General features: G+C 43.5%; 1 protein-coding gene across 2 annotated transcripts in view; it reads left to right on the top strand.

Annotated features, from left to right (window-relative positions):
• The window catches only part of ARHGAP25 (Rho GTPase activating protein 25), a 45,172-nt gene that overhangs the window by 13,545 nt on the left and 12,177 nt on the right, over positions 1-19,450 (top strand). The window contains exons 1-4 of one of the 2 annotated variants that reach the window (XM_072148887.1): positions 11,253-11,359; positions 11,464-11,660; positions 15,012-15,099; positions 19,129-19,236. In XM_072148887.1, coding sequence (XP_072004988.1) covers positions 11,478-11,660; positions 15,012-15,099; positions 19,129-19,236 — 379 coding nt within the window. In that variant the 5' untranslated portion in view covers positions 11,253-11,359; positions 11,464-11,477. Of the gene's footprint in view, positions 1-11,252; positions 11,360-11,463; positions 11,661-15,011; positions 15,100-19,128; positions 19,237-19,450 lie in introns of those variants that run through there. The other variant, XM_072148886.1, reaches the window with a different exon arrangement.

Raw genomic sequence — 19,450 nt, 5'->3', positions numbered from 1 at the left:
GTACTCGAAACTGCTCGTTGCTCGGAGGAATACTTCGCCCGCTCGAGAAAATGGCAGCTCCCGCCGTTTTTCTTTTTGGCGGCCAGAAACAGAGCCAATCACAAGCCAGGAGACTCTGCACTCCACCCAGCATGACGTGGTACCCTTACACGTCGATAGCAGTGGTTGGCTGGCCAGATCAGGTGACCCTGGGATAGACTAGCCGCTGCCCGCGCTGCTCGGATCATTCTGTGTCTGGATGCCGCTAGGGAGAGAGCTGCTGCTGGTCAGGGAAAGCGTTAGGGTGTTCTATTAGAATAGTGTTAGGCAGGAGTGATTCTACAAGAACCCAACAGCCCTTCTTAGGGCTACAATAACGTTATACATTTTTTTTTTATTTGCAGCTAGTACCATATTGTAAGGAATTTGCAGGGGGACTTGCTACCGTTGTGTTTAGCTCTTAGTGACACACATATCCACCTCAAACACCAAAGTGGGAAAATTTATTAGGGGTTTGATTTCAATTAGGCACAGTCTGCCATTTACTTTTTATTTTACGTTTATTTTTTTAATAACTCAGCGTCATCTCATCTGGCATAGTAGTGTGCTTTCATACTTGGCTAGAAAATAGCCATAGGAGAATCCAAACGGCTTACTTACGCCTACAGTAGCGTTATATATATTTGATTTCTGGTTGATCTGCTGGTGGCTGTACTTGCTGCAGTGCATCTACTAGCAAATTGTGAGCAATTTGTAGTGAGACTTGCGACCGCTGTGTTTTGCACTTAGTGACGCACATATCCATCGCAAAGACCGAAGTGGGAAAATTTATTAGGGGTTGGATTTCAATTAGGCACAGTCTGCCATTTCCTTTTTTATTTTACGTTTATTTTTTTAATAACTCAGCGTCATCTCATCTGGCATAGTAGTGTGCTTTCATACTTAGCTAGAAAATAGCCATAGGAGAATCCAAACGGCTTACTTACGCCTACAGTAGCGTTATATATATTTGATTTCTGGTTGATCTGCTGGTGGCTGTACTTGCTGCAGTGCATCTACTAGCAAATTGTGAGCAATTTGTAGTGAGACTTGCGACCGCTGTGTTTTGCGCTTAGTGACGCACATATCCATCGCAAAGACCGAAGTGGGAAAATTTAATAGGGGTTGGATTTCAATTAGGCACAGTCTGCCATTTCCTTTTTTATTTTACGTTTATTTTTTTAATAACTCAGCGTCATCTCATCTGGCATAGTAGTGTGCTTTCATACTTGGCTAGAAAATAGCCATAGGAGAATCCAAACGGCTTACTTACGCCTACAGTAGCGTTATATATATTTGATTTCTGGTTGATCTGCTGGTGGCTGTACTTGCTGCAGTGCATCTACTAGCAAATTGTGAGCAATTTGTAGTGAGACTTGCGACCGCTGTGTTTTGCGCTTAGTGACGCACATATCCATCGCAAAGACCGAAGTGGGAAAATTTATTAGGGGTTGGATTTCAATTAGGCACAGTCTGCCATTTCCTTTTTTATTTTACGTTTATTTTTTTAATAACTCAGCGTCATCTCATCTGGCATAGCAGTGTGCTTTCATACTTGGCTAGAAAATAGCCATAGCAATAGGATAGCATCGTTTGGTTTTAAAAACTAAAAAACACAAAAAAAAACAAAAAACACAAAAAAAAGTTTAAAAAAAATTAAAGTTATAACTCTCATTTTCAAAATGTTTAACCCGAGGGCTAGGGGTAGAGGACGAGGGCGGGGACGTGGGCGTCCAACTACTGCAGGGGTCAGAGGCCGTGGTCCTGGGTGGGGTGAGACACCACCTTCTTATGAGGGAGCAGGGGAACGCCGCAGAGCTACACTCCCTAGGTTCATGTCTGAAGTTACTGGGACTTGTGGTAGAGCACTGTTGAGGCCAGAACAGTGCGAACAGGTGATGTCGTGGATTGCCGACAATGCTTCGAGCAATTTGTCCACCAGTCAGTCTTCCACGCAGTCCACCCATGTCACCGAAATCGCCACTCCTCCAGCTCCTGCACCTCAGCCTCCTCCCCCCCAGTCTGCCCCCTCCCAGGAAAATTTGGCATTTGAACCGGCATACTCTGAGGAACTGTTTTCTGGACCCTTCCCACACTCACAAACCACTTGTCCGGTTGCTGCTGAGCAATTTTCCGATGCCCAGGTTTTCCACCAGTCACAGTCTGTGGGTGATGATGACCTTCTTGACGTAGTGGAAGAAGTGTGTAAAGAGGTGTCCGACGATGAGGAGACACGGTTGTCAGACAGTGGGGAAGTTGTTGTCAGGGCAGGAAGTCCGAGGGGGGAGCAGACTGAGGGATCGGAGGATGATGAGGTGACTAACCCAAGCTGGGTTGATAGGCCGGGTGAACACAGTGCTTCTGAGACGGAGGCGAGTCCTATAGCAGAACAGGTTGGAAGAGGCAGTGGTGGGGCCAGACGGAGAGGCAGGGCCAGAGCTGGTGCATCAGCGCCAAATGTTGCCCGTAGTGAAGCTCCCGTGGCGAGGGCTCCTGCGGCGAGGGCTAGATTTTCAGAAGTCTGGAGGTTCTTTAAGGAAACACTGGATGACCGACGGACTGTGGTGTGCAACATTTGCCAAACCAGGATCAGCAGGGGTTCCACCACTAATAGCTTAACTACCACCAGTATGCGCAGGCATATGAATGCTAAACACCCCACTCAGTGGCAACAAGCCCGTTCACCTCCGGCCGTGCACACCACTGCTCCTTCCCCTGTGTCAGCTGATAGTCAGCCCCCTGCCCAGGACCCTGCCACAAAAACCCCATCGTCGCCTCCACGATCCTCCACAGCATCCACCAGCAAATATAGTGCAACCCACCCGCACGCCCAAGCCCTTAATGTCCACATCTCCAGATTGCTTAGCCTGGAGATGCTGCCCTATAGGCTAGTAGAGACCGAGGCCTTTCGCAACCTCATGGCGGCGGCCGCCCCTCGGTATTCGGTCCCCAGCCACCACTACTTTTCCCGATGTGCTGTCCCAGCCCTGCACCAGCACGTGTCAGACAACATCATCCGTGCCCTGACCAACACCGTTTCTGAGAAGGTCCACCTGACCACGGACACGTGGACGAGTGCTGCCGGGCAGGGCCACTATATATCGCTGACGGCACATTGGGTTAACTTGGTGGAGGCTGGGACCGAGTCTGACCCTGCGGCTGGTCATATACTGCCGACGCCGAGGATTGCGGGGCCTACCTCGGTCCAGGTGTTTCAGGCCTACTATGCCTCCTCCTCCTCCCACCCCTCCTCCACCTCCTCCTCCGAACTACCATCCGTGGGCATGGCGCCATCAGTCGGTAGCTCTAGGCACAGCAGCAGTGCCGTCGCTAAGCGACAGCAGGCGGTGCTCAAACTGCTGAGCCTAGGCGATAAAAGGCACACCGCCCAAGAGCTATTACAGGGCATCACGGCGCAGACTGATCTGTGGCTGGCACCGCTGAACCTGAAGCCAGGCATGGTTGTGTGTGACAACGGCCGTAACCTGGTGGCGGCTCTGCAACTCGGCAGACTGACACATGTGCCATGCCTGGCCCATGTGTTAAATCTCATAGTTCAGCGTTTCCTCAAGACATACCCCAATCTGTCTGATTTGCTCACGAAGGTGCGCCGCATCTGTGCGCATTTCAGGAAGTCCAGCACAGATGCTGCCACTCTCAGGGCAGCGCAGCGCCGCCTCCAACTGCCCGCTCACCGACTGTTGTGCGACGTGCCCACGAGGTGGAATTCAACACTGACCATGTTATCCAGAGTTTACCAGCAGCGCCGAGCGATTGTAGACTGCCAGATGTCAACTTCCACCAGAACTGGTAGTCAGGTCAGTCAGCTTCCTCAAGTCTACAATGAGGAGTGGACGTGGATGTCTGATATCTGTCAGGTGCTGAGTAACTTTGAGGAGTCAACACAGATGGTCAGTGGCGATGCCGCCATCATCAGCCTCACCATCCCGCTGCTTGGCCTGTTGAAAAACTCTCTGATCAGCATGAAGTCGGAAGCTTTGCGCTCGTCACAAGAGACGGGGGAAGAAGATTCCCTTGTTGATAGCCAAAGCACCCTTAGATCTGTTTCTCAGCGCATATCGGAGGAGGTGGAGGTGGAGGAGGATGAGGAGGAAGAGGTGGAGAATGTTGGCGAGACACAAGAGGGGACCATTGTTGAGTCCTTCACTGTTCAGCGTGTATGGGCAGAAGAAGAGGAGTTGGAGGAGGAGGAAATGGACAGTCAGGCCAGTGAGGGGAGTGAATTCTTACGCGTTGGTACTCTGGCGCATATGGCAGATTTCATGCTAGGCTGCCTATCCCGTGACCCTCGCGTTCAAAGAATTTATTCCAGCACCGATTACTGGGTGTTCACTCTCCTGGACCCACGGTACAAGCAAAATCTTTCCACTCTCATCCCTGGAGAGGAAAGGAGTGTGAGAATGCATGAATACCAGCAGGCCCTGGTGCACAAGCTGAAACAGTATTTCCCTTCTGACAGCGCTAGCGGCAGAGTGCGTAGTTCTGCGGGACAAGTAGCGAGGGAGAGTAGGCGAGCAGGGAGCTTGTCCAGCACTGGCAAGGGTACGCTTTACAAGGCTTTTGCCAGCTTTATGTCACCCCAGCAAGACACTGTCACCTGTCCCCAGTCTCGGCAGAGTAGGGCTGATCTTTACAGAAAGATGGTGAGGGAGTACGTAGCTGACCATACCATCGTCCTAAATGATCACACAGCTCCCTACAACTACTGGGTTTCAAAGCTGGACATGTGGCACGAACTGGCGCTGTACGCCTTGGAGGTTCTTGCCTGCCCTGCCGCTAGCGTCTTGTCCGAGCGGGTTTTCAGTGCAGCTGGTGGCATCATCACCGATAAGCGTACACGCCTGTCGACTGACAGCGCTGACAGGCTGACGCTTATTAAGATGAATAAAGCCTGGATTTCTCATAATTTCCAATCTCCACCAGGTGAAGGAAGCTCAACCTGAATAATTTATCCACTCCTCCTCCTCCTCATTTTCCTCCTTCTCCTCCTCTTTGTACAGTAAAGCAGAGGAAACTGGCTATTTTTTGACAGGGCCCACTGGCTCTAGCTATAGTACTATATGCATTTAATTTTTCTGGAGGGCCACCGACCCGGTCCTCTGTTTTAAACAATTTTTGGGAGTGCCACATACAGGCACTCAATCTATTCAATTTTTCTGGAGGGCCACCTACCTGCTCCTCTGGTTTGAAAACTTTTTTGGACTGCCACATACAGGCACTCAATCTATTTCATTTTTCTGGAGGGCCACCTACCTGCTCCTCTGGTTTGAAAACTTTTTTGGACTGCCACATACAGGCACTCAATCTATTCCATTTTTCTGGAGGGCCACCTACCTGCTCCTCTGGTTTGAAAACTTTTTTGGACTGCCACATACAGGCACTCAATCTATTTCATTTTTCTGGAGGGCCACCTACCTGCTCCTCTGGTTTGAAAACTTTTTTGGACTGCCACATACAGGCACTCAATCTATTTCATTTTTCTGGAGGGCCACCTACCTGCTCCTCTGGTTTGAAAACTTTTTGGGACTGCCACATACAGGCACTCAATCTATTTCATTTTTCTGGAGGGCCACCTACCTGCTCCTCTGGTTTGAAAACTTTTTTGGACTGCCACATACAGGCACTATCCAAATTAAATTGTCTCCATAGCAGCCTCCACACGTTGTCTCCATTGCTACCTCCAAAAGTCGTCCATATAGCTGCCTCCATACATCGTCCCTTTATCAAACGAGGTGTGTCAGGCAGAAATTTGGGTTGTTTTCATGGATTCCACATCAAAGTTGTTAACTTTGTCGCCACCCAGCTGTGTTATCCACAAAATATACTGGCAAACTTTTATCATTTACCAATATTATTTCAGCGCTTCTTGCGCTTCTGTTTACATTCCCCTCACCCGCCATATCCTAAACTTATAAGAACACTACTACACTTGATCTTATACAAAAGGTTCTTAGAAGTGCTGTTTGGGGAGTAGCCTAGAGACACGGGCTTGGATTGGCGAAAGCTCGCCTGGCAGCGGAGCGCCAGCTCCATGCCAAGATCCAACTAACATAGTTTTAACTGCAGCACCTTTAATCTACTACTAGTTCACTGCCTCCATACATGGTCCCCTTATCAAACGAGCTGTGTCAGGCAGAATTTTGGGTTGTTTTCATGGCTTCCATGTTAACTTTGTCGCCACCCTGCTGTGTAATCCACAAAATATACTGGCAAACTTTTATCATGTACCGATATTATTTGAGCGCTTCTTGCTCACCTCCTTTGGTTCTTCTCTGCCACCCATTGGTTTGAAGCCTGAGTCCATTTAGGGTATGTCGCCATGCCACTCTCTAGCCTGCCGCTGCTGCCGCTGCCTCTGCATGCCGTCCCCTATAGTGTCAGGGTCAATTATTGGATGTTTTAGATGCTATCTAGCTTCATTCTGTCACTCTGTCATGGCCATGCTGTTGCCCATAATTTTGGCATAATGGTGCGATTAAGCAGCCTCAGAGGCATCCATGCATGCTGCCCCTGCTGTTTCCTGTCCATTTCCGTGGTGTTTCCATCCTTTTCTGAGGTTCCCAGGTGTTTGGCCAAGCTTCCCTGTGCAGAGCCTTGGTCCCCTTGAAAAATGCTCGAGTCTCCCATTGACTTCAATGGGGCTCGTTATTCGAGACGAGCACTCGAGCATCGGGAAAAGTTCGTCTCGAATAACGAGTACCCGAGCATTTTAGTGCTCGCTCATCTCTAATCTTCTCCATTATTAAAGCTAAACATTGAGAACATCAACAGTTCCCTAAAGATAACATTTAATATTGGTCTTCTATGTGGGTGTCGACCTGTCAGGAGTTTTTTGTTTTTGATCTTTGGCATATGTAAAGGTAGTCATACACAGTTTAGCAGATCTAATGCCAGCCATACACAGTTTAGCAGTCTGTAAAGTAGTACTATATTTTTCGGACTATAAGGTGCACCGGATTATAAGACGCATCATCAATAAATGCCTGCTAAAACCTCTTATTATAAGGCACACCTGATTATAAGGATGAATGACCAGCAGGTGGCAGGCCTGTGCACAGTTCAAGGCAGCTGTTGTGAAGTACGGTATATATATAAGGCGCACTGGACTATAAGGCGCACCTTTGATTTCTGAGAAAAATGTTTTGTGCACCTTATAGTCCAAAAAATATGGTAGTTTTGCTTCCAGCTGTCAGTGTGTAAGAATTTCACTTTATCTACATAACTCTGATGATTATCACAATTCTTTGAATCCTAAAAAAACTAAGCCTTTACCTCCTGCTTCTGACTCTGAAGTTAGCAAGTCTGTCTGCAAGACAATTGTCTGACGCCTTCAGCAACAAGTGCACAGAAAGTTTGCTGTTTTCACAAGTCTGTTCTGTATTGGAGCGGCTGATCTAAATTTATCAGTCCCTGCAGAGAGGTTTATTATAATGTTCAAAAAATTATATTACTGAAAGAAAATCGAACAAATATTTTGGTTGTGTCAGAGAATTATAAGGGAAGTGCAATCCGAGTAATCTGGTCTGTAGCTTCACTATATCTGAACATGGTAGACAATACCAAGAAAATTAGGAAAATGTAGATACAGGCAGGGTCGGCTCGAGGTTTCAATAGGCCCCTGGGCGACAGAGCCTCTTTAGGCCCCTTTGCAGTGAACTCATTTGGTGCATTAAAAATTCAGGAACTAAAACAGTCTCCTGTTTCCGAAAATATTCCCTAGTTTATCATCCCAAACAGCCCCCATGGTTTTTTTTTATATAAAACCCCCCTGACCCTCATGGATTACTTATGTACAGTCTAATGTGCACCCCCCCCCCCCCTTCCCAGCAGCTCTGGGCCCCGGCACTTGCCCGGGAATGCCTAGTGCTGGCGCTGGCCCTGGATACAGATTTGCAAAAAATGCGGAATGTGGTACTCCAGGTGATCGCGATCGAGGCCATTAAATGTATATAGGTGATGGCTTAAACTGTGTAAATGATTGTATGGGAAGCCAAAGTCTATTTGTTTTTTTCTGACGAAGTTACGAACATTCTATATTTGAAGCAAAAAAAGTTTTATGACACCGTAATTGGCGTTTTTTTTTTGTACGACTTTATCTGTTGGGGATGTAGTGCAAGATAGAAGGAACTAAAAAACTCTGTAAAAGATCATACATAGAGCACAAGGTGTAATCAAGTAAGATCTTTGGAAAATGTTTGCCAGGAAAGGTGCCTTACCTGCAGTCCTGTACGGACTGATGGATTGAAGGCAGGGCTGTAGGGAACCTATATTTTCGACCTGCAACAAATCTCTGCATTTTCTTCCCGGTGACTAATCATGACCAGGGACCACAGGAACCTGCTGCAGCCTCCACATATGCTAAAAACTAGAGTTGTGTCTAATTTTGAAAAACCCAGTCAGGTGAGCATCTCTAAATCAATGTTTAACAATTCGAAATTAGTACTCTATGGAGCGCAGTGCAGTTTTTTTTTGCTCTAGCTACCTAATTTAAGAAAACACAGCCCACCCAATGAACCCTTTGATTCTGGACCAGTGTAGTATGATATGTGGATGGTATCAAGATATCAGGCACTGGACACTACAATATTACTGTTCTTTTCTACCAAATGAATCGTATAAGCTGAAATTGCTTCATAAGTTCAATAACAAGTAGAGAAATGGCTATTATTTGAGATGTTGAATGACAAGGGGAAATTAATGCAAAATGGTGGATGCCTAAGGTTTGTCATGGGTGGTCCAGCGACCCATGTTTCAGGTCGCAGGCTCACCCGTGCCTCTCCGTGTGCCCCTGCGCCTCACACAGCTACTCACCCGTCCTCGCTCCTGGTCCTTGGCCGCGTGCGCCGGCTTCAGAAGATTTAAAGGGCCAGTGCGTCATTAATTGGCACTGGCCTTACCCAAAATCCTATTTAACCCAGCCTCTCCCCGCAAGCCCTGCCGGACCTTTGTGCCTTACAGCCTTAGAAAAAGCTTATTGCTGTGACCTCTGCGATTAGTGTGATTTCCCGTTGTGACCTTTTCCCGTTTACGCTCCTTGTACTTCACCTTGGCTGCCACCGCAGACAAAGTTGCACCTGTGGAACGACCTGGTGGTACCTTGCCGCAGCAAGTCCAACCCGCTTTGTGGTAAAAACCAGGTGCCACTTAGATTCTGTTCCCAGGTGTCGGCTTACGTCATCGTCCGCGGTGGTCCAGTGGGTCCACTACCCCTGGAACCTGACAAGGCTAAGTGTACACTGCCGTAAATATGGCCGGGAGCTGAGCAAATTATGGCCAGCTCACGGCTTTCATAGAGGTCTATTGTGCACGGTACACCGTGATCGAGCCAGATGGCCGTGCGGCATGTTAAAGTGTAGATCCTATTCCTGCCCCAATTTGCGGCACGGTCGCTCAGCTCATATGAAGAAGGGGTGGGTGAGCAGCTCGAACACCGAGATGACATTTGCGGCCACATTTTTGAACACAGTCGTGCATGGCCTAAATGTGAGATACTTTAGTCTCAAGGCTTTTTCTATTTGTATCTTGTCTGTATGAAACTCATGGATCTGTAATCAATTTCCTCCAGGAAAGTTGTATCCTATTGTATCTGCTTCCCAAATGAACAATACATGTGGACTGAAATGTGCAATGAAGTATTTATTTTCCTTTTAAAGTACACTTCAATTAATGGTAGGAGTAGGTCAACTGTAGGGCTCCTAGTATTGGTGCCACTAAGAAGTCTGGCAGTGACTCATAGTTCAATGTCACGTGACCAGTTGGATGACCCTCAACCTGGGATTACCTGATATACAAAATAACCTTCCTCAAATGTTTGGCCTTTTGCCCACCAATCAGACATCCATAGTATATCCCATCACAGATATGTGTAATGGGGAAAAAACCTTTCTGTCAACTACAAACCGTAAGAGGGTTCATGCGCTGCTTCCTGACTCCTGATTGAAAGTGCTCATAATTTACTGAAAGGACTCAAGTGCCTTAATCACATGCTATTAATAAATACTCGACTGAATGCCAATGCACAAGATACAAAATAGTAACTAGACCAAATGTAGAAAGTGCAGTGGTCAGGGACGTTCACAGTAACTGAACAGTTTGTATGTTGATTCTGTTGTTTCCTTGGGCACCTGGCTGGAAACCAACAATCTGCTCTACACCTTCTGGATCATGGAGTTTTACAGATACCTTTTATGGGATCAGAGTTCTGCACACAATAATCTAACGCTACTATTTCTGTTTTTCACCTAGTAAAATGCACTTGTCACCCTTCAAAATGTAACGTTTCCTGATTGTGTAATTTACCTAATGTCCATGGTCTGTAGGTAAATTTCCAAGAATCTTGAATGGTAGACTCTTGCAATGGTAAAATAGAATCTCTAAAGTATAGAGATGGTCTATATGTTATTCAATGCAACATGTCATCTCATGTATGAGATACAAAATTGTATAATCTTGGGTGGAGGCCACTGTATAAAGTTATGGACTTATGGACAATAAAAGTTGTATGAGTTGCATGAGTCACCCAACATTTGGAACGTTGTACAGGCGGTCCTCTACGTAAGGATACCCGACGTACAGTCGACCCTTAGTTACAGACGGACCCCTCTGTCCACTGTGACCTCTGGTGAAGTCTCTGGATGCTTTACTTTAGTCCCAGACTGCAATGATCAGCTGTAAGGTGTCTGTAATGAAGCGCATTCATAATCCTTGGTTCCATTACAGCAAAAAAAAAAAAAATTAAAATCCAATTGTCACTGGGACAAAAAACTTTTTGTCTGTAGCTACAATTATAAAATATGCAGTTCCAACTTACATACAAATTAAAAACAAACCTATGGAACCTATTTTGTATGTTGATGAAGAGTTGATGAAATCTCTACTCATTTCATCGGAAATTCTATAAAATACTAATAATACTCTTTATTTATAATGATAGGGGACATACACAAATTAAATACCCATGACTACAATTTGCATGAATTAATCTTTTTAGTATAAATGCACTTGGTTGTGAAATTCTACATAAATGATTGTTTGTGAATGTATTTACAAGAAATTTACGCAGTTTGGGTGAAAAAAAAGTTTGGACAAGTAAACATGAATGCCGTCACATGCCACAACGTAAGCAATGAAATGTTATTGCACAGAATCATGACGAGTGGACTTATTTTTAATCTGCCCTTCTCACTTAAAAACACTCCTACGCATTAGAGGAAGTAGATTTTGAAACCTGTTTTTTGGCCACTTCCTTAAAGGTTTTCAAGCCAGATGTTATTTTGACCCAAGTTCCTGTGATAACACAGACTCGGCTTGCAGCGACATGGTGAAGGGACTCCGATATTGTCTGAGCTTTACAGCTTTTACAATCTACTTAGCAGGACCTTAAATCCTGTTGGTCACCAATTATTTCCTTATTTCATCCTACAGTGCGGTCAGTCAGCATGATGACGGGGGATCAGAATGTGCCGTCTGCCCGCTTCTACAACTCTTTGGAGAAGCCAGTGAAGTGCGGTTGGCTGAAGAAGCAACAAAAAACATTTGTGAAGAATTGGCAGCAGAGGTATTTTGTACTGAAGGGCCAGTACCTATTCTTTTACAAGGATGAAGTTGACAGCAAACCCCAGGTAAGAGTAACATCTGGATTTCTCCATCTCGTCCTACTAGTGTTTAATTGCAAAGTACATTATGGGGCACATTTACTCACCGGCCACGGGAGTTTCCGAAAAACGGAGTGTCTGACGATCAGGGACTCTGGCGCAATTCACAAAGATCGTGCGCCCGATTTCCTGCATCTGTCGCTTCCCCGCTCAGGTCCGCCGGAGTTCACCTTCTTCTTCCTGGTGTATGTAAGTGCATTGGTTCCTACGCAATTTTAATATTAAATCCTGTGCTCTGTCTGAATCAGTCGGATCGTCGGACAGCCCACCCCCCGATTTCTGTTGCATGAAAGCCAAAATCTGCCCCAAAATCTGATCGCGTGCGACACAATCCCCTTCTAAATACCTGTCCCAGCGGCGCAAATCCCCAAAATTTCTAAAATCCGACGAAAGTGCGATCCTCAGGACCCTTAATAAATAAGCCCCTATATCTGCATTCAACAACATACACAGCAGAGACATAAAGGACACATTATTACAGCAGTAGCAAGAAATAGGATGAATATTTTACAAACATGTTCAAGATGATTGAATTTTTTGAATGGTGCTTTGTGCACTGTGTCCAGAGGAACAAAGTTTTTCATGTCAACCTTTTGTAAAGTTTTATGCCCTTCAATGGTACAATATCACAGAGTTAGATTTCTGATAGGGAAAGAATGTTCCAGAAGTTTGGTGTAAAGAAGGACATTTTGGGATATGGTGTCAGTTCTATAGGGTTTTATGTCTATCTATTGACCTTGTCCTGTCCAGCTTCTTCATGATGGGCTTCTTCCAGCAGGAAGTCAATTAGCTTTCTCTACAAATGATTATATTGAGTGATGGTATCAGGCTTAGAGGTAGTGGGGCGCTGGCCCTTTCAATCTGCAGAAGCCGGCGCATGCGCCTCCTAGGGGTTGGGAATGCTCACATGGCCGAGGAGAACAGAGCAACAGGCGGAACCGAAGTGGCCAGAGCAGCAGCGCATGTGACGCTCTGGCGGGGGGCGAGAGGCATGGGTGGAGCCCGCGACCCGTGATATGGGTCACCAGTTCACCCGTAACAGATGGCATCTGAGATAGGAAAAATCACTCCAGATTTTTAGCCGGATTAAGGTAAGGGTTGGTGTGAGTGAGTCGGCATTGAAGTATGTTGGTATCTGTCTCATCTAGCCAGTTCAGGTTGACCACCCTTGTTGTCCATGATCAAGGCTGGCGGCAGCACTGGACATACCCAGGCAAGTGCCATAAAACAGAGCTGCTGGGGGGGCCCACATAATGCTGTACATAATGAACCCATGGGGGTGAGGGGGCTCTATCTAATGAATTAATAGGGAGCGAGGGGGGTCTTTATATAAAATAACCATGAGGAGACTGTTTGGGATGATAAACCAGGGGATATTTTAGGGAAGAGGAGACTGTTTTAGTTTCAAAATTTTTAATGCCACCATGTGAGTTTACTGCAAAGGGGCCCACTGAGGCTTTGTCACCCAGGGGCCTAGTGAAACCTGGAGCCGACCCAGTCCATGGCAGTAGACTCCTTTTAAAATCATTAAAAGTTTCAGCATGAAATACTTTTATGTCCACCAAAATGTTGTTTACAACAAATCCACTTTTTCTGAAACATGAGTCTGCTCAATCCCCATCTGGATTTCAGTTTTTCTGCTCCTATAATGAAAAACAAAAATGTAAATTCAGAAGGAAATGGCAATCGCCTAAATAATACAGATTAAAAAGAGAGTGTAAGTAAAAACCAAGTAAAGAAAATAGCACATACTTTCTACTTCCCTCTTCTCTTCTTCAGGACTCTGCGTACTATGCAGTGGATGGTTTTTCATTTGCCCATGTTATGATTTTCTCGTTTATAACTTTTACTTATTTGTAATTGCAATATAAATTGCATTATTTTTCTTGGTTGATTGTTGCTCCTTATGTACAGAATTATTGGGTGAATACGTTTTGATCTTTTTAATTTGTATATATAAAGATGTACTATGTTATTATATCTGTTTTTGCCCTTTTTCAAATTTTTGGATCATTTTGGAATATGAAGCAGTTTTTAAGCTATTTTTAATTTCAGAATAGTACAAATGGTAATAGTAAACTTTGTAATATACTTCATCCAGACAATAGCTGCCACATTATATACAGATTTCAAGGTCAATGACACTGCAGAGAAGCCTGCAGCTAAGTATTTGCTGTTTAGAGTTGAAGTTTCATGCAGTTAGCGGATGTGATAGGCTGCCTAAAGAGATGGATTTTAAGAGCATGTATGAAGATTTTGAAGTGGGTATTTGTCTGATAATCCACGGTAGGGCATTCCAGAGAATTGGTGCAGCTTGTGAGAAGTCATGGAGATGTGAGTGAGAGGTTCGAATTAAGGAATAGAATATCACTGGCAGATTGAAGAGCATGGGTTGGGAAATAGACTGAAATGAGAGAGGAAAGGAAGGGAGGTGCAGCAATGTGCAGAGATTTGTGGAAATGAGGAGAGGAGGCTAAAGAGGAACTCTATACATACCTAGAGATTATTTCACTTCATGATTCAGCTCTCAATCCAGAGAGCCTAGGCAGAGACTTTATCTCTCAGCTATCGATGGATACAGGACAGAAAGCTGATTCACACAAACTGCTGTAATAATGTTTGCCATATTCATCAAGATGCCCAAAATCTATAGAGGAATATGATGTGAGTTATGTTTAGTTGCACTGACGCTTTTCTAAAATTTTTGTAAAGTGGTTGTATGGATGGCAATGCCCCCTCTTTGACACCTATACAATTGTAGGTATAAAAAATTACTTTGGAGACGCTCATCAGAAAACAAGAATACTTAAATCGATAAATTTTGGTCAATATTCACAATAGACCAGGATTAGTATTACCCCCAGTTATTACTGGATGATAACTAATCCTGTAGGCCCTGCAGGCTTTTTCTATTACATACATGGTGGCCCATGTTGATCAAAAACAGTGCAGTCTGTCCTGTGTGCAGTTACCCAAGTAGTGTGCAGGGGGCGCCAGATTCGTGAACTTTTTTTTGTTGCACCTTTAACATTGGGCATGCTACAAACTACTGTCGGAGTTTGCATTTTAAATCTGGCGCACGATGCGACTGTGCACCAGAACATGCACATTAACGTGCAAATTATCATGTGCGACACATATATGTTTCGGACACTTCTTAAATACCTGTGCTAGGCTGTGCAAGCAAGCAGCCCTTTGTAAATGTGCCCCAATATGTGCAAGGCAGAGGATATCATATTATTGCCCTGATGTTTTCCTTTATTGCATCACATTCATTATCTCTTCCTAAAAATATCTTTTGACTTTTACCCTTTGAAGGGTTTCCTGTTTTTAGCAAGAACCACAGTAAGTGAGGTCTCCTGCAGCCCCGATGACGTGGGAAAATTCATCTTTGAGGTAATTCCAGGTAAGTCATGAGAGGCTTATAACACTAAATATAGTAATTGTATCTTGTTACTTGCAGCTACTTTCACATAACTTATTCCGATTTTACTATCCATGAGCAGTTTAAAACCCTTGAAATTGTGTTCAGTTTTAATGTTTATTAAAGCCGTTTTCCAACCACTGAAGTCAAAATAGAGATAATAAAGGGATAATAGTATTGCTACAAATTAAATAATACATGGACGGCAAACTGCTGCATGATAAAAACTTGGTTTTCTGTTATGAATTTAGGGCAGTTATTATTATGTAACATCATGAAACGAATTCGGGAGATCACAGCTATTAAAATTGTTCCATGCTGTATGTATAATGTAAATTGCTGTATTCTATACTGTAATTTGCTGTATTCTATACTGTATGTATAATGTATACTGTTAATTGCTGTATTTTATACTGTAAATTGCTGTATTCTATACTGTATGTATAATGTAAAATGCTCTATTCTACACGGTATGTATACTGTAAATTGCTCTATACTGTATGCATACTGTATAATAGAAATTGTTCTATACTGTATCTATTATGTATTCTGTAAATTTTTCTATAGTATATTTATACTGTAAATTTCTCTATACTATATGTATACTGTATACTAGAAATGGTTCTATACTGTTTGTATACTGTATGGTAATGTATACTGCAGGTGTCTGTGTTTGGTAAGAAACTGTGCAATTATAGAGCTGCTACATATTCATACTTCCCCTGTTCAGTCTTTGTCTTCTGCTATCTCTTAGTGTGACTTCCTATTTTTGTCTTTTTTTCTGGTTATATCATGCTGCCATATCTGCCATATCTTCCTCTTTTCTGTTGCTGCCCTCGTCCCTGTAGTCTGAATGTTCACATACAAGTCAATATACAGTATCTCTTCATAAGCTCAAGGACACATGACAGCCATTTCCAAGTATTCACTCACTGACTTCAATAAAGAACAGCACAGAATGACTGATAAAAAATGATTTATTTAATACTATATTATACAATAGGGATAGACTGATGAGGTTGTCTACAAAATCCAATACTTCAATTATGACCAATGCTTTCTATATACTCATCTTCAGATCTGTTGCATATATTTTTGTGGCCCAACACTCAGTGGGGCACATTTACATACCCGGCCGCTGGAGTTCACTGAGTGCATTGTCTGCGGATAATGCACTGTGCCACGATTCACTAAGATCATGAGCCCGATACCCTTCATGTGTCACTTCCCTGCTCAGGCCCGACAGAGTTCACCATCTTTTTAGTTGTGCATGTAAGTATTAGGGCTTGCGACACAATTTGAATGTTAAATCATGCACTTAGTTCGGAGGCACACCCCCTAAATTGTGTTGCATGGGAACAGCTGCGCCAAAAACGGTCGCATTCACCAAAATCCCATTGCAGACACTTGTTAAATATCTGTCCAAGCTGTGCAATCCCCAAAAAAGGCGAACAGTCTGACAAAAGTGAGCAGCGCGACCCTTCGTAAATGAGCCCCAGTATTCCAGAAGTCTAGGTATGAATAATCAGGTCATTTACTCACATTCTAAAAAATAGAATAGATTTCTGGATTTTGAGATGAATTTGGAAATCTGTGAATAGTTAAGGTCAGATCTTGGTATCCGGACATAAAAACCAACCAGCGCCATCATGTTGTCTGGTCTGTGCCAAAAGCTAAAACCTCTGACAAGTAAAGTGAATAACATAGATTACATAATGATAGTGACATCTATCATAGGGTGGAATATATAAAGCAGGAGGTCAACAGTCAGTTCTACAAATTTACATGTTGTAGACATGAATAAAAGGCAGGTGTAAGATTGTGAATGGCGTATGGTCTACCTGGTATGTAGTGGTTGGAGCCTGATAAAAGTTTCCCAGAGAAAGTTCATTTTAATTAGTAATGGGATCCCAGTGCTCATTGATATAAGATTGTATAGTAGGTAAATGCTTCCTCATTTAGTCTTATCCCATAAGGAGCCATTGTAAAAATTATAGAGGCCCCACCTTGTACTGTAAAATCTATAGAAACCTCACCTTCTACAGTATACTCTATAGAGGTCCCACTTTGTAGCTCACAGAGATGGACTTTGATAACCTTTCCTGTTTATTTTAAAGGTGGAAACCGCTTTTATGGACCTGCTGCACTGGCGAAACTACCACCATAGCAGCCGTAGTGTAGGGGCATCAGGTCAGAGTTCGCCGCAATAGTATAGCATGGAATGGTAGGGGTGCTGAAAATGAGAAGCATTATGAATGGGGCCATTAGAAAGTGGTCATTATACAATGTGTGAGCATCTAGAGGATATTATACTTTGTGGACACCCCATGGGGTTGGGATTAGGGCATTAAAGGTAACTTTAAATCTTGGTGGCCGGTATATATTCGCCCATCAAAGCGGACAAATACAGGGGGAGAGGGAACCTCAGCAAAAAAGTTTTCTATGGGGGATAATAATTACAAGTTAAGCCCATTATAATTTGTCCAGGCCGTAAATTAAAAGGAATAATTATCGGTTTTTTTTTTTTCGTCCTTCTGTTTGACCTCTCACGATTATGAAGCCTAAATTCTGTCTGCTGCAGCTTTTTATTAATGGCAATAATTGTCTTCAGCTTAGCAAAGAAAACGGAGTATTGAAAGGGCACATTTTTGGAAAAGCTGCCAAGCACACTGTGCTTTGCCAAGACAGGCTGTTCTCAGTGAGAAGATGGCCTCTTGGGCAATATTCTGTCTTGCTCCGTGCCATAATTATACTTCATATAGTTCAGGATTTTTATCTAAATAAGTAATTTTGGCAATAACCCTATGACAACCACAGGTACTTATATTCACCCGGTGGATCTTCAGAACATTTTCTACTTTTGTTTTTTCTATTCTCATTTTTTGTTGTTGAAAGAATGAAGTAGAGGCAGGTATATGAATGCTACGGCCAAAATATCTTCTAACAATGAGAGTGCAGGATGGTTGCTGGTGCACACTAAACTTGAAGGGACACAAACAAGGCTGACATAAGGTTATTTATCTGGTCTCAGGGTCACAATGTATTTTGGGCCAATAATGCCGCCTATTTAATTGTAAGAGACCATGAATTGAATGTCACAATAGAAGCGCAGGGATTTTCAACATCCCAAAGTGCGTTTCGGGTTTGGAAGTCTTAGTTTGGAGTTCTATAATACTTGAAAAAGTGGTATTATTGAATATTTCAATATTCAATGTTTTTTTGAAGCTTGGTTTGCACAAACACATCTGGTGAGCTGCCTGCCTCTGAATAATTGTGGTATTTATTTAAATACCTGTAAGTAAGATGTGAATTAGTTGTATAGAGTCATGGGGGGAGATTTATCATACGCCGACACATCTGTGCCAGCGTATGATTGGGGCCAAAAGCTTAGGCATAGGCAAAATACGCAGGAACTGGAAGGCCTTGGGGTCTTGGGGGTTGTCATTTTCTAGGTGAGGAGAGCTTGACTTCATTGCTGAGCTGTGCGCCTCCTTGACTTTACATTTGATTGTTTGGGTGATGCCACCACTCTGGGCCTGACAGAAACATAGTGTAAAAGTTGTTGATTTGCTTGACAACAAGTGGTTCAATTGGACAATTTCGGCTGCCCGGCTCCTTTTACCCCCTTTGGTTATTTTGAAGGACTTTTATAGTTTCATATATTTAATATATATTTTATTTTCTGTATTGAACCCCTTAACATCCTTAAGTCCCAATAGGAATTAAACTTAATTTATGTTCCAAATGTATTTTCCCTTCTCAAATCTAGAGTACCTGTAGGCATCAATGGACAGAAGACCTTTGAGATTGTGGTGACTGGGCATTGGGTCAGATATCTACTGCAGAATAATAACTACATGGCAATAAACTATGTACTGAGCAGTGTTGTTTTTCCATTGTTGCTGTTTGCAGACTTTTCTTGTGGCTCATTTTTGGTCTTTACTGTGTGTTCCAGTTTGTGAGTAAACACCAGAATATTTGACTAAACTTTGATTGTTCTCATTATACTAGATCAGAACAAACCCACACAAGATGGCTACATCCTCATGGCAAACTCACAAGCAGAGATGGAAGAATGGGTTAAAGCAATCAAAAAGGCAGGAGGCTTCCCATCAGGAGGTAACGCAGCAATATAAAATATAATGGATGTTTTAAAATTGAAAACACTTTTTTTTAAACCTTGGATAAAACTGTCTACATTCATTTTGTTTTTGTAACAGAGGTTTTCTTCATGTCATACATATCATTTTATACACATGTTATAGAGCAGGAGGAGCTGAGGAGATGGTACATAGTGTCCTATCTGCAGGCAGCATGTTATAGAGGAGGAGGA

Source organism: Engystomops pustulosus, chromosome 4 (genome assembly GCF_040894005.1).
Source record: "Engystomops pustulosus chromosome 4, aEngPut4.maternal, whole genome shotgun sequence".
Taxonomy (NCBI): domain Eukaryota; kingdom Metazoa; phylum Chordata; class Amphibia; order Anura; family Leptodactylidae; genus Engystomops; species Engystomops pustulosus.
The sequence above is the reverse complement of the archived record's forward strand: the minus strand, read 5'-3'. Positions and strand labels throughout refer to the sequence as shown.